A 15,883-nucleotide genomic window follows, 5' to 3' on the forward strand; every position below is an offset into this window, starting at 1 on the left:
TTGTCAATGTTATAGTTGATGTATAATTTTAAAATGATATTTTGCACATGTGGAAGACATGTAGTATTTTTGTTGATTTGGTTGTAGTTCCGGTTTGAACTAGTATGTAAAGAGATGTCGTACATGTTGGCGAACAGTTACTTGTTATGGTTAGCCATTGTGTTTTGAGATATCGATGACTGTTGAAGTATTATAATCATTCTTAGTGTTCCCAATAATTCGGCCACGTCGAATTATGCAGTTTTATAAAGAAAAGCTTCTGTCACCTGGACAATTGAAACGTCTCAGTGAGCATAAGTACAGCTGCACGACAAACAGTCTTTTGGATGGATTTCTTCAACCCTGGTGGGACTGGCTTGTTAGCAAGGTTCCACTTTGGCTTGCACCAAATTTAATCACCATCGTGGGACTGATTGTCAACATCGCGACTACTTTGATCCTTGTATATTATAGTCCAGATGCTAAAACCGAGGTATCGTCTACATAACCTATTTTTCGTACTTACACATCATATCCTGGATGACAGTGTAAAAGGTTGTGAACTTGAAAATTTGATACATATTCGATATAAATGTAAAAAATAGAATTGTCAACTTTTACAGTTTTACATAAAATCATTCGTTAGAAAAAATTTTGTACATAATGGAGTATGACTGCGTATGTGATGTTTGTATAAAAGATCTGTACTCATGAAAACCACATTTTTTTAAATGAAATGAATATCTATTTATTACTTTAATATGTAGATATAATATTACTTTAATATTTTAGGCACCTAGGTGGGCTTGTTTTTTATGCGCACTTGGTTTGTTCATTTATCAAAGTTTAGATGCCATAGATGGCAAACAAGCCAGAAGAACAGGAACTTCGACACCATTGGGTGAATTATTTGATCATGGGTGTGATTCCATATCAACCGGTATGTTGCTTAAGTTGATAAAATCAATGTGACCTTTAACTTATTATGTTAAAAATCCATATTAAAACTAAATATAGTACCTCTATAAAATAGTGAAGAAAAAAATCTCTTTTATATTTTATATTAAATGACAATGTTAAATTTCTATTATAATGAATGAAAAATTGTGTTTTTATTTTTCCAGTTTTTATTGCTCTATCAGCGTGTATAGCAGTACAATTAGGATATTATCCAACATGGATGTTTTTCCAATGCTTTTGTGCTATGACACTTTTTTATTGTGCACATTGGCAGACATATGTTTCAGGTAAGAAGTTTATAGATGTTAATAAGGATGATTTTATTAAATTTATTTATTTCACAATGTTATTGATTTTAAATAGGTTCTTTAAGATTTGGCAAAGTGGATGTCACAGAAGCACAATTTACTATTATAATGATTCACCTTATTTCTGCAATTTTTGGGCCACAAATATGGATGATAGAGGTTGTATCTATTTTAATAATTCTAATTTTACATTTATATAACTTTAGAATATCTCATGTCAATCAACAAAATTATCTGATGTAATTTAGAAAACATGTTATGTTTAAAATGTTTCATTAATTTATTCATTAACGATTTAAGAGACGTACAGGTTACATAATTATATTTTATGTCAATTAATAAAACATTACAACTTTAATGTTATACTTATATGTTATACTGATTGACTAATTGGTTTATCAATTTTTTGAGATACACAAATTATATAATTAAGTAACTGATTGTCATAAGATATTTTTCTTTCCTTATTTTTAGTTCTTCAAACAAATATAAGCTTGTTTAGTATTAAGATTATTTAGTCACAGAAACTCGTTCTTAAGGCATGGTATCAGATTTTACAGTAAATTTAGGGGGCTTGTAGATATTCTGCATAATTACATTTAAAAACTTCCAGTATTATAAACTTTTATAAGATATTAAGAACACAAATATTGAATCTCTTTTTTGAGTATACTATATTATCATTTATTCATATCAAATTCACCATGATTTTTCATTCAAACCTTCATCAAATGTTATTTCCTACTTCTGTTATTATCTATCTCATAATTTTCTCATGTTATATACATTATTATGTCATATATATATATATATATATATATATATATATATAATATAAGAATATCATTATATGTGCATGTGTTATATTTGTTTATTTTCGATTCACTTCGTCAATTTATGCACTGGATAAAAAACGAATAGTAATTGAAAAAATTGTAATAGTTAAAAAGTTAACTACTTACTCAATTTCTAATCTAACTGAAGATTTTCACTTTATGCATTAATGATTTTTGTATATAAGGAAAAACTAACGTTTCTAGTGAGTTCTGCATTTTTATCTCAAGACTCATGTTTATAAAAAATTTGAGAACATCTTTGGATGAGTCTAATGAGATTATTTCTTACAGATACCATACATAGATGGTTTTATGTTTAAGTATTTAATAGGAGTTATGACAGTAATTTGTGCAATGGCAAACTTATATTTCATCTTTTCGGTGATTTTCACCGGAGGAGTGGGCAAGAATGGTTCAACTGTGGCTGTAAGTTAGTCAATTAGACTTTTGTTTTTGGAAGTATGGAAATGGGAGCAGCATGGCATGAGGAGCAGCGCTGAAATTACCTTTTTTGCTATGAAACTTATTGTAACATGCATTTTATTTCCAAATTTCTTACTCATTTGTTTCCCTTCATCCAATTCTTTCTTACTTTCCTGCATCACATTGTTATTCATCATAAGTGCATCATAACTTACATTTGTACCTACAATTGTCCATCAAATTCATTCATATAGAGAATACATTAAAAGGTATTAGTAAAATTTATGATATAATAGAGAAATAATATTTAGAATATATTCCTGTACTGTGCAAGGCTATGTGTAAAAATTCAACTTACTTTTAATACTTGGAATTATGCTTTTGAAACAATTTCTATCAAAAAATGTTCAATAAATAACAATAAAATATTAGATAATATAATTTAGGTATATAAATTTATCATTATACTATGTAAATGCCTTAAAATTAATATATACTTTTAAAATAATGAAATATAGTTTGACATTAGAAAAATTTACATTAACTCCAAACAGTAAGCACACACATAAGTATGTAATTTAATATAAAATTTATACTTTGTATCATGATCATAATTCATTAGTTCAAAATGTAATTTTTCATCTCAATTATCAGTTAAATTACTATAACGTAAATATTTAGAAATGCAGGTAGAACATTGAGTAAAAAAGCAGCTCCTTCGTGCCTGATGTTTTTAATTTATTATGATCTCATGTACTGTAATGGGCCACAAGTGGAACTAACTCATATTGAAAAAAATTGAGAGTTACATAGAATAAATGTAAGATACAGAGTAAACTTAGATTAAATTTTAATTGCATTTCTGCAATTTTTATAACGAGCGAGATTTTATGCGTTTGTTTAGATACCAGTGCTTGGTGTAGGCACAATCAGTAACTACGTAGCAGTATTCTTTTATGCAGGCTACATTCATGTATTCCTTGAATTCTGTAAAGTCTTTGAATCTGGTGGGATTGGAAAGAATGGTTCCACAATTGCAGTAAGTTTCAAAAATATAAATTCATCAGTTGTATATATGTAAATTTTCCTTCATTAGCATAGTAATCAGATCTTTCTTCTTTTATATTGCTTGCCTATCTAGACCATTCAGTTATTGCTATTCATGTTAAAGGACAATTTCTGCATTACTAAATCTTATTTAATAATCTATATGCACATTACTTTACTACAATAAGAAATTCTTGTATGGTGTGCAGGCTATGAAAAATACAGCTTATGTTTTAATATTATCTCCAAATGTAATCTCTATTATGCAAATTTACCTTTCACCTTATTTAGGTGCTTACTAGCTATGGAGTTTTGCTATTTTAATGTAAACAAATAGTTACCTGTGTTGAATAGTGATTATATTATCTTTATATTAAATTAAAAAAATAAATTTTTTAGAAGCAAAGTGATATTCGTGAGAAAGAGTATATCAATATTTTGTTAGATGTAAGAACTTTAAAATAGATTTATTTTTTTTGTTTTTTATTAAATTAAAAAATGAACAAATATTTTATATGAAATTAAAAATACAAAACCTTTAATTAAATGATTTTAACACCTTATGAAGTCACACAAATTACTTAATGTATATGTGTTTTGAAGATTTGAAATTGTTTCAAAAGCAAGAAGTTCTCATCGGTATGTAATGAAATATGCTAGAGATGTGTTTAAAAGTAACTAATAAAAAGGTTTTTCGTGTCGCTTGCACAGTTGCCATACACTGGCACAGAGGTCAAGGTGTTTCCATTATGGGCTGCTGTGGGCATCGCTATTTTACTTGCACAGAGCAGCATATCCGTCATTCTTGCCGGTGGTGTCGGCAAAAATGGCTCCACCGTCGCAGTAAGTCAGTTCAAAAGCAATAAAATAATTGTGTAGTGCACTTTGCATTTTATTTTGATTTAGGCCCATGTTATAAAGGATTACTTGCTCTCTTATAAAAATCTTGGCATATATAATATATTAACATAAAACATCAATTATCTTGAGCATTATTACTTAATATATATTGTCTGAAGTATTCGAAATTATAATGTTAAAAACATTTGTTATCTTTGATCAAATTAAAAAATTAAAATTTAATTAATATATTATTACGAGATTGCAGTACAGGACGAATATTCAATATAACTTATTATGTCATTTGTGTGGGTCTAAAATTTGCAAGAGCATCACACAGAACTGTTTACTGTATTTTTATTTCCACTCTGGTTAACACCTTTTCCTAAATATTTAAGAATCTGTATTGATACTCCATACATATTTTCTTCTTTTTAATATTCCCATCCATTGACTACTCCTTTCCTTCCACCAAATACCATTTTAAGAAATTGCATGAATCCTTAGAAGTATATAATTTTATATAATTAATATAATAATTTTAGTTACTACATATATGCTTCTTTGTAAACTAACTTAGTGACTCTTTATGTACTTAGATGATTTTGATAATTAGTATAACAATCTCAGTTACTGTATGTTTTACTGCAACTAACTCTACATGAACTCTAAATAACTTTGCATTTACTATGTATGTTAAACCTAGGATTTACACATTGTAATGTATTATGTTTCTTCCTTTCATTTTTATATTTATTAATGTCTAATAGAATTTTATATAGTCATATTGTAAACATATAGATGCCTTTTTAGTGTTTATAAAGGTTTGCATTTTACATTTGAATATACAAGTTGGACTATTGGTCCATCATATATAGCATGTAGCTTTATAATAAAGATGTAACATTTTAATTAAGTATATATTATACAAATAAAGTTTTAGTAAAAAGTATAGTAAAAAAAGTATAGTTTCCATATAAAGCATATTTATATATTGTTCCTTTTATTAGAGATTGAATATTTTTAAGTAATCTTTATATTGTTTATTATCGAATACTTAAACATTAAATTATAGATACATATTTCATTTATAAAAATATATTACATGTTCAAATATTTTTTTTGTACATTTATTGACCATTGATGTCTTCATAATACTTATTCCATTTCAGGGAACATCAGTTTTATCTCCAATTATTCCATTTAGTTTCGTGGTAGTACCAGCTTTTATAATTTATAGAAAAAGTGCAGAACACGTTTATGAAAATCATCCTGCATTGTATATACTTGCATTTGGAATGGTTGCAGCTAAAGTTACCAATCGACTGGTGGTATGTATATCAACAACCTAAATATCGATCATTTTATTCAATTTTTATGTTCTATATTCCATAGTATTGTTATTTATTATAGGTTGCTCATATGACAAAAAATGAAATGGAATATTTAGACAGTTCATTGATTGGACCAGCAATGCTGTTCTTAAATCAGTATTTCAATTTTTTTATCAAAGAATATTATGTTCTTTGGTTGTGTTTTGTAAGTCTTCTAATTTTTGCATAAATTTTATTGAACTTTTTTGAAATATCATTTTTATATATTTTACAATTATATGTGCTTTTAGATTTGGGTTACTCTGGATTTACTACGGTATAATACTCAAATTTGCCTTGAAATTTGCGATTATATGAAGATCAAATTATTTAGGATACCACTAGGAGATCATCGAACTAGTCTGGTTTCTAATACAGCTGAGAAAAATGGTACTAACAGGTCCCAACGTAATAGATTGCAAAAGAAACATCACTAGGATTTATTTGTGATAATAAATGTGCTGTATGGTTCATTTTTTGTATAAAGGAGAGTTAACAATATAAGAAAATATAGAGATTTGATAAATTTTGTTATATCACAATTGTATATATACAAATTTCATAGTACAGTTCATTTATTATCACATTAATTTCTAATCGCTGCATCTGATTAGTATTGAACATAAATAAAAGGTCTCATCAACATGTTGGTTGAAAGTTTCTCACTGCTTGCCATCGATTGCAATCAGTTTGTTATCGACGAAAAAAGAATATATCATCATGTACCTAGTGATCAGAGTTACGATTAAAATCGGTAAAATCAATAAGATATATGAAACAATACAATATAAATACAGGAAGTGATATATAACTATTATTAAAGAAAGATAGAAAAAAGACATGACATAAACTTTAAGTAACTTTATATTATTGTTATAAGTATTATAGCAATTTAATTAAATCAGTGAATGTGAATGATTTATTCAACTTTTATTTATTAATAACTGTATAAAGTTTATGTTTGGGAATGACGCAATTATAACGAACATTTGTTCTTTTTGCTGACCTTTAGATTACAAGAAAAATTTTTGAAGATAAACGAATTTAGAGAAGACGTTTTAGATGAATTTAGAGAAGTTTTTATTTATAATCATTAAAAAGAAAATAAAATTACCTGATTGTTTTTTTTTAGAGATTGTGTTTAATGATATTGGTTATTTTTCGATTGGAGTACTATAGTCATGATTTCATATAGAATATATTAGTAGTTCATTTACATGTTTGAAATTATAGGAGAGATAATTATTTCCTTTTAAAATTACAAATCTAATTTAAAAATAACATATATGTACGTAACTATATAATACGAATATTCCGATATTTCCATAGTCAATTATAAAATGTTTATAGTATAAGTAAACTACCAAAGATAGTTCATTTGAGCCAAAACGATTCAATCTATGATTTATCTTATTCTTTTTTAACAATTTCAATTTTATATCATTCAAAAATTGTAAGGAATTGATGGAATGTTACTGACTAATCATTTTGTGTTTTGAAACATTTTTTTTTTAGTAAACATCGGTTTCTAACGAGTAAGGAACTATGCAAGGAAAGGTACATAGCACAGGAAATATGCATATTGCTCAAGCAGTATGTAAATTGATATAATGTATTCTTAATTTACAATGATTTATATTCAGATCAGGTCCGTGGCCTTAATATACACTTATGATTGCAACTGTATGAGATAGTTTTCCAGGTAGAAGACAAAATAGCTGAACAATTTTTATTTAAGATGATTCTGCGTATATATTCTTATATTTATTTAGCGTAGCGCATTTTTCGTGGTAAAATCTCTTTTGTTTACAAGACGTTTGTTTATCTAATATATAGATTCAACAATATCAATTATAAAAGATAATAATGCTTTAAACAGAAATTGTTGCTAACTATGTGCAGTAAATATACATATTTAGATTTTTAATACATTGTAATCTTTATGACTATTGGAAAGCAAATTTTTTATATAAATGTGCATCACATAATACATCATATAATTTCGAAACTAATTACGGTATAGATCATTAAAAGTTAGTTTAACAGTTATTTAAAGTATATTAATTAGACAGAAAGATCTTAGATCAGTGATATATCTATTATAAAATTTGTGACAAGTAAAAAATTATGAAGATTAGTGATATATCTTTAAAATATAAAGACGTATTCTTTCACTACATTGTATTTTAAGAAATATCCGAAGTTGTTCAAGAAATGGTTTCTTTACAAACATAGTTACAAGCAAACTAATTACTGTGCATGAGAAGTTGTGCAAGGAAATTACTGTTTAGTTCAAACGTTTCATTATAGAGTATTACAATTATATAATTCTGTTGTTTTACAAAAGTTTTGAATTTTTACAAGATCATTTGAGATTTTCAGAATGACAATATTTCAATGAGACTTTCCTGCAACATTGCCTGATAAAATAAATAATGTATCTAATAATCTAATGTAACGTATCTTGGTTTTTGTTCACAAAATGTAATATACTTTCCTGATAAATAATTTTCGTATCACATGCTATCTTTTATTTGTGCGTTTTCATTGAACAAAGCTTGATGTAATGGTCAAAATCTTTGGAGTTACGTTCCCATTCTCCTATCTTCAGATTTAATCCGTGTTAATCCTTCCAAAATGGCTTGCAAAGGTGATTCTTTCAAATAAATTCTAAATCTTGCTTTCTAAATAAAAAACATACCATTATAGTTTTCAAAATATTAATTTGCATGCTGCATTATTCTATTTTATTTTAAATGTTTGTATTGTTCCTTATAAATTTTATAGTAGCACATTAACAATACTTGAATTTATACCTTTGCAATTATATTAACCAACAATAGCTTGAGAAATTGTTTTTGCATTGAACCGCATTGTTAACATTTAGCATGTTTGTGGAACTTTTACACAAGCCCATACTTTATCAATTCACTAATTGATAGTATACAAAATCATATCGTTTATAATTTCATTTTGTGAATAATACCTAATACCTATTTTCTCATATAGCAAAATGTTAATTAAAAAGTACGATAAAATAATGCGATAAACACATTATTCGATATTAAAATATATGAAGAACTAGTATCGTTTTAATATCTTATTTATGTTTTGACATCTTATTTTTGATATGATAAGTTGTAATAATATGAGATATAGATACAAACATTATGAGGTACGTAATAAAGCAAGTAGAGAATTGATGCATGTGAAGATTGCATTTGCATGACTCTGCTTGTTTGCTTGGTCCTAACGCCTTGTCGAACGCGTTCAGGATGTTGTACGATATCTTTAACATTTTAATTTATATAACACAAACCATTTCAATATAAACTGTACAAACTATAAGAAATCAAAAAAAAAACTTCTGAACACGGTCGTTGATTGATATACATATGTATATACGAAACGCTGCCAAGTATGAAGAGGGAAAGGTTTTGGCAAATCTGTGCTACTTTATCTCACTTTTATCAAAAATACAAGCGTAGAACTGATTACGATATCTTTTCAATCAAAATTGCTCTCATTGATTGCCGAGCCTTAGTGAATATTAATGTAATGCGTGGTCTGTTACAATATTGGGCATAATATTTATTTAATATTAGGCAGTGTTATAATGTGTTACTATATTTAGTATAACATGTTAATCAAGTATGTGCGAATAACAAATTTTAATATTTTTATTGTTTGCTATATTTTGATAATTTTAAGTATAGTAATTATTTTAATGGTTTTCCACTATTCTAACTACTTATGTCTTATGTTTTGTATACCACTATAATTTGGATTTATATTTTGGATATATTTCTTAAATTATAGACAACAGATGCAAAACATCTAAAAGAAGATTTTACGTTTCTTTAAATTATTCACATTGTAACAAGATATTCGCACATGCAGAACATCAATGTACTTTATTCGTTGGTATGCATGAATAGTTCTGTTCACAGTTCGCGCGATGGTGGAACAAGAGCCTCTGTTAGACGAGGATTATCATCACGGATCTGATACTACCCTCGACCTATGACGGTTGAAATTCATCAGCGTAAAGATAATTATTTCGAAACGCAGGGTTACGTAAAACTTTCTTTGCAACTTTTATCATTACTCTTTCATTGCCCATTAACAAGTACAAATACTAGTCTCTTTCTAGAATGAAAATTAATGTATTATACTGTACATTAGCAGTACTACAGTTTCACGTGGCCTTGATACCCATCTTGAATCATAATAATTTTATTATGAAATTTGAGATGCTGGATAAAGGAAAGAGTATAGATTATATAGCAGAATGAAGCAGGGTAGTTACATTATAGGAAGTGAAGTTTAAGTAGAAGAGAAAGTTTAACCCTTAAAAGCTATTATCGAAATTTCATTTTAGTATTTCAGTATTTTAATTTACATGGGCAAAATTTCACATATTGTTTATTTTAGAAATTAATAAATTACCATTGAATATTGGATGAAAAATAGACATTGTTTCAATCCTATCATATGATAGTATTAAAATAAAATTCGCACAGCATGAAATTTCATATATATTAGCCTGTAAGGGTTAAAGAAAGTTTCGCGTGGTCCTCTTCGGCGTAGGAGAAAATTAAAAATGAAAATTCTAATTTTATTGATAAGTGTATCGTGTTGTACGAAACTGTTTGGTTCAAAGATTTTCGATGAAGTAAGATAAGAGTATTTCCTGTGATAGTTTTATAGAGAGACAGCGAAGTACATTTTCATTATTGATGATCAAACAACGAAGGACTATAGTTATTCCTACAGAGTCGGAGGCATTTCGAATTGTAAGATAAGATTCATGTATTATTCGTAACGTTTAAAAATTCGTACAGTTTTATAGAAAGATATAGAAAGGATAGAAGAACTTGAAGAAAGTAGAGTGGCTTTCTTTTTAAAGAAAAATTGTTGAAAACAATTCTAAAGTGGATAGGATGAACATTTATTAATGTTGTCAGGATGAAATAGCATTTAACACTAGCACACTAGCGTAATAAAGAGATACTTGTTCATTTTTACCAGTTGTACGACTTCCAGTCTTTATCAACATTTTTGTGATCTCTTAAATGGAGATGACAGTCGAATTATTTAACTAAAATACTAACGACGTCACAAATGTTAGAGAAAAGAAATAAGAAGGATAATAATAATAGAAATAAGTTTGTATAAATAAACAATTTGTAATATATTTATTTAATAAGAAGTAAGATATGAAATTTTACCAGATTTAATTTTAAGTTAATGTTAAGTTCAGAGAAAAGTTGTAGGTATTAATTATATGGCAAATTATATGGCAAATTATATCAGAAGTTTTATGTTTATAGATTCTATATACTGTAAACTGCGATCATTGTAATTTATGCGATCAAATAAAATTTTAATTGCCATTCTGTTACTTTCTTACGTTTTTTTTTTCGTTTCGTCGATGAATTTTCATCAGTGTCTAGTGAAATGAATTTTGTCGAATCGTTGAGAATATTTTCTCGCGTTCGAAAGTGGAACAAATTCGAATAACGATTAAAAACTGGTTCAACCCTCGCGCCGGAAACTGGGCCAGGAGTAATCACTATTTCCCGGGAATTCGGTCACCCATAGTATTTCATGATGCCTTGCAAAAATATCCTTGGGATAATCCTTGCAGGAATGTACTTTATTATAATAATATACCACCTACGATCTAATATATATCGCAGTTGAATATTTGTTTAGAAAATCTATTTGCAATTTACTTTACAATGAAAAATGGAAAAAAAGCAAAGAATGCTTATGAAGATATATATAAATATTATTTTCTCATTTTATCGATAATAATTTTTTTATTCGCTGTAATTCAATAATTATCTACAATCTATTTTACAACTACTTCGAAAAGTTTCTGGGAATTGGGAGATAAAAAAATATTTCCTTTTGATTTTATAATCAGGGGAAAGCGACATTCGTTTACACGGCCTATTGGCAAATGAAATATTAAAATAGCTATTTATATAAATTTGAATTTTTCTCAATAAGCATGTTAAATCCTTTTACTTATATTTGTAAAAAGAAGATATATGTCTTATTGATTTCTTCTGTTTGTATATCTCCGATCTTCATTCCAATAACATTTTATTCGTTATTTTTCCATTGGGAATCATATTTTATCTGATAGTACTATATCTTTGCGAGACACCCTGTATGGCATGTTAGGCAATGTTACATTACGTAGTAGTGCGATATTGATCAATCAGATGGCACGTAGCGTGTCCCTTGATCCCTAGGTGTATACTTTCTGTGGGCCAGCAAAAACGTTAGGGAAGTAAAATAAATGCTCGTACCACGCCGCAACAATGAAATGCATAATCAATGAAAGTGCATTACATGTTGGCTCTTTAGTGGTTCGTTTTCTCTCTTCTCCGCTTTTCACGGAGTCCGAAGACCTCGAAATTTCGTGACCGAGCTACGTACCACCTCCTACTCTTGTTCGTCTATTCGACCTGGGCCACGTTCTGAGACGTTCCCCTTCCCTAATACCAAACCCGCAGGAACGTAATATCCTCTTCAAGGATCCTTGGTGTTCTTAAATTCAATCATGGTTGCATTTTAATGAGATTATGAGACTTTCAATCAAGTTTGAGGGAGTCCAAACCTGTTTCACGGTGAAATTAATTAGAGCAGTAATGGTAAATAAATGGTTTTACGGGTTATCGTAAATGTTGGACAAATTGTGTTGCAAATTGAAATTTAACAATGAAACAGTTTTCTGTACATTTTCGCTGATAATTTTATTCGTTCGGTAGTAAATTACAGATGCTTCATGTAGTGTTATATTGTTTTGTTAATTCTGTGAGTTAGGTAATTAGTATTGTTTTACTTTTAGTATGGTTCAACTTTTAATAACGAATTTGTAATAAATTAATTTTATTTGTTTATTATTGAACTATATGAATTTTGTTCATCCCCCGAAATGATTCGATTTTTTTATACAAACATTTTTCAAAAAGTGACATATCCTTTTTTGGATATATTACTGGAGAATGTATGCGCATGCGCGTCAGACGATAGGGGTAGTAAGTAGAAAAGTCGAAGTTACGATCGACGAAGTGAATCAGTCTGCGTTCGGCGACGTCCGAGCGATCATTCATTATGATAATATTTTAGATTTGATAGTAAATAGACTTTACACGTCTTTAACAATACCCTATTTAACAATAGCTTAAGCTGGCAATAAATGAATACATAAAAATAAATGAATAATAATAACAACTCTTCTATTACTATTATTACTAATACATAATAATTATTCTAATAGCATTATTAATAATTACAGTATGAATCATTTCACACTCCCAAGCAATACCACAGTAATACTATACATCATTATACACAAAGACAAGAGATATCTTCTTCTTTAATGCATCAAACGTCCATTATTTTATATTCAACCTTCTTTTTTCTGGCCTCTAGATAAAGACACCTTTGAACTGACAATTGAACGGATTGCTCCACGTAACCTTCCTAAGCAGTTTGAGTAAAATTTAATCCAGTCAATATCGACTATCGTACAGTTTCGCATAAAGGATTCCTGTTGAATTTTTAGATTCTACAGTGACGGATAAAAAAAAATTTTAAATTGATATGCTTATTGTTAATAACTTTTGTACTGAAAATTTTTTGTCACATTGATAACTGGTATACTATATTCATTAATTGTTCCTATCAAATATAAATCCATTTTGTAAAATGGTACTTTTTTTTTATTTTTCATGGTGCCTTCTTATATCTCATGTTTTGTAAATTTTCTTTTGTCCGCCACGGTACGTCCCTGTTCTTCTACCACCTCCACGTTTCCCGAACATCCAGCTAAGCCTGTCAGCAGCGTTATTGATCCAGCTGGTAACGGACCACGTCTATGCAATGAGGCCATCTATTCCCGAGAATCGTATATGTATATGGGCTCGCTGGGCCAAGCGTTCAGGATAGCCGTTCAAAAGGTGCTAACGTCGTATTACGTAGACGGCGACATTACTTACGTAGACCGTAATCATGTTAGGCTTACCTACGCCTGTTTCTGGGTTTTACAGCTGTCAGCCTTCTCCAGGTGCGACTCTTTCTTCTGACAATTGGGCTTTTTCACGGTCATAAATCTCTCTTGTTGTTTTCAGTGGAAGAATTTCGAAATGTATACAACTAGAGAGTAGGAGAATTATTGTGATAATGTTAAAAATTTAGAGTCAAATATACTTGAATGTAAAACAAAGTAAGATAATTTTATATCCTAACCTCCTAGGTAACAATATATTATCACACATTTTTATTTTCTAAGTCACTCTGTTATCTATCTCCCTGCAAAGTTTATTAAATAACAATCACCTTCAAAAGTATTCCTTACTTTCTCGGGGAAATTCTAAAAAAGGTGTCAATGTCGTTTCCACATTTTTATAGTGAAATGAAATACCGTTCCAATTCCACGTACATATATGTAAAACTATCGTAATGTTCACATTCATTTCCTAATCTTTATTTTTAAGAGAAATTTAACCATTTCAATATACTTTCCCAGTACAAGTACAGTGGTTACAAAAAGATGTTGTCACACTAGTACATTTCTTACAATATTTCCACGTTGAGTAATTAGGTACAAATATATTATAAGTATATTAAACTTCGTATCATTCTGTAGCACTTTCGTATGACTGCAAAAATTTCATATTATGAAAATGATATGTATAGAGCACGATAAAAAGAAACTGTTTTATTAAGAAATAAGTGTACGTAGCCAGTGTACTTAAAGTTTCTTTATGATAAAACAATTGTGCTGACTTGTGAACGAGCGTTTAATTGACCTAGAGGGACTGAAAGGGGTCCCGGTGTTCCATTATGTACCGGCAACAATCAAATTTCGAAACTATTAACAGGCATTGAAACGGGCACGTACACGCGGTCTGGTGCACGCGTGTGTACGCGTCTAGGTGAAGGATAAGTGCATTAGACGAGGTCTGATAAGCTGGTGTGCGCGTGTGCATAGTAAAAGTCGCGAGGAACAGTAGCGGCAATTAACTTGCCAGCTGGTAGGCTATAAAAAGCGCAATTTCATCCAGCTCGTTGCAATGTAACCGATAATTACAAAAATTTGTACTTCTTATCGGTCCTTCGTTTGTTTCTTCGTTTCAATTTTTTAGTTTATTATATTTTTCTCTTTTCATTTTGAAATGTATTTTATTTGTCGTATATATTATATAATATGTAACGTTATAATATTACAAGCGCGACACGGGATTCAGCAGCCAAACTTTCCCAATATATCTTATAGGTCCAATGAAGCGGAGAATGTTATATCAATCGTTTCAAACTTTATTAAAATGTTATAATAAAAATACGAAAGATACGAAGAAGTAATAAATTGTCTAATTAAGAATCTAATAAAAGACGCCGAAGGAAAAAGGAACGAACGCTATTGTGTGTTTCATTGTTATTAAATAATTGCATATTATAACGGTGGAATGGATAAATGAAAAATTGATTCTAGAGTGAGCTGTTTCGAGAAAACGATAATAACAAAAATCCCTTTTAATTATTTAAGAAACATATACAAGCTTTAGATAATGTATTGATACTGTATTGATTTATTGAATGTATTGATTTAGAATTTTTTGCTTTTAAGGATAGAAGAGACGAAGAGAAGAAACGAGAAGCGAAATAAAAAGAAGGGAAGAAAGTGTGGGGAAAAGTGTTTGCTTCTATCGTAGAAGGGCGTGGGTCGTTTTTTTTTCTTTTTTTTTGTTTAAGTTGTTACTTTGTAAGGACTTCCCTTTTCGGGTTCCCCTCGCGTAATTTCTGAGCGGAATTATCGAGAGAAAAGTTCGTCGATCCCCACGGTCCAGAACTAAAGGCTAAATTTCCGGCTAAACTCTCGGTTTCTCTTATTCTCTCGGATTCTGAAGTAACGTACTCGCGCTTATTTCTCTCGACATTTATGTTATACGTGTTGCATAACTTTTGTATCTGGTCAGCTAAAAATTGGCAAAAATAATATAATACAAGTATAAATAATTTTTTTATAGATTATTTCGTATAGATGTATTAAAATATGGGGAAAAGGAGTGTGGCTTGCAAAAGATATTTTTAAAAA

At 29.0% G+C, this 15,883-nt stretch overlaps 1 protein-coding gene and 2 long non-coding RNA genes across 9 annotated transcripts; 2 read left to right on the top strand and 1 right to left on the bottom strand.

Annotated features, from left to right (window-relative positions):
- The first annotated feature begins 92 nt into the window (after positions 1–92).
- On the top strand, positions 93–11,170 carry LOC100648463 (cholinephosphotransferase 1). 7 transcript variants are annotated; one of them, XM_012317392.3, is made up of 11 exons: positions 93–472; positions 772–919; positions 1,104–1,226; positions 1,303–1,406; positions 2,375–2,509; positions 3,411–3,545; positions 4,265–4,396; positions 5,566–5,724; positions 5,807–5,932; positions 6,018–6,156; positions 9,717–11,170. In XM_012317392.3, exons 1-11 carry the CDS (start codon positions 236–238, stop codon positions 9,791–9,793), a joined length of 1,515 nt encoding a protein of 504 aa, XP_012172782.1. In that variant the 5' UTR covers positions 93–235; the 3' UTR covers positions 9,794–11,170. The 7 variants fall into 7 exon arrangements, with proteins under 7 accessions (XP_012172782.1, XP_048268334.1, XP_012172777.1 ...); XM_048412377.1 differs by lacking the exon at positions 3,411–3,545; XM_012317387.3 differs by lacking the exon at positions 2,375–2,509.
- LOC125386379 lies at positions 7,743–9,717 on the bottom strand. Its single transcript, XR_007226456.1, has 2 exons — positions 8,583–9,717; positions 7,743–8,450 (listed from the first exon to the last, which is right to left on the bottom strand). It is a non-coding gene; the product is annotated as an uncharacterized LOC125386379 (long non-coding RNA).
- A 2,433-nt stretch (positions 11,171–13,603) lies between the features above and the next one.
- LOC125386376 lies at positions 13,604–14,011 on the top strand. Its single transcript, XR_007226450.1, has 2 exons — positions 13,604–13,745; positions 13,836–14,011. It is a non-coding gene; the product is annotated as an uncharacterized LOC125386376 (long non-coding RNA).
- The last annotated feature ends 1,872 nt before the right edge of the window (positions 14,012–15,883 follow it).

This window comes from Bombus terrestris, chromosome 15 (genome assembly GCF_910591885.1).
Source record: "Bombus terrestris chromosome 15, iyBomTerr1.2, whole genome shotgun sequence".
Taxonomy (NCBI): domain Eukaryota; kingdom Metazoa; phylum Arthropoda; class Insecta; order Hymenoptera; family Apidae; genus Bombus; species Bombus terrestris.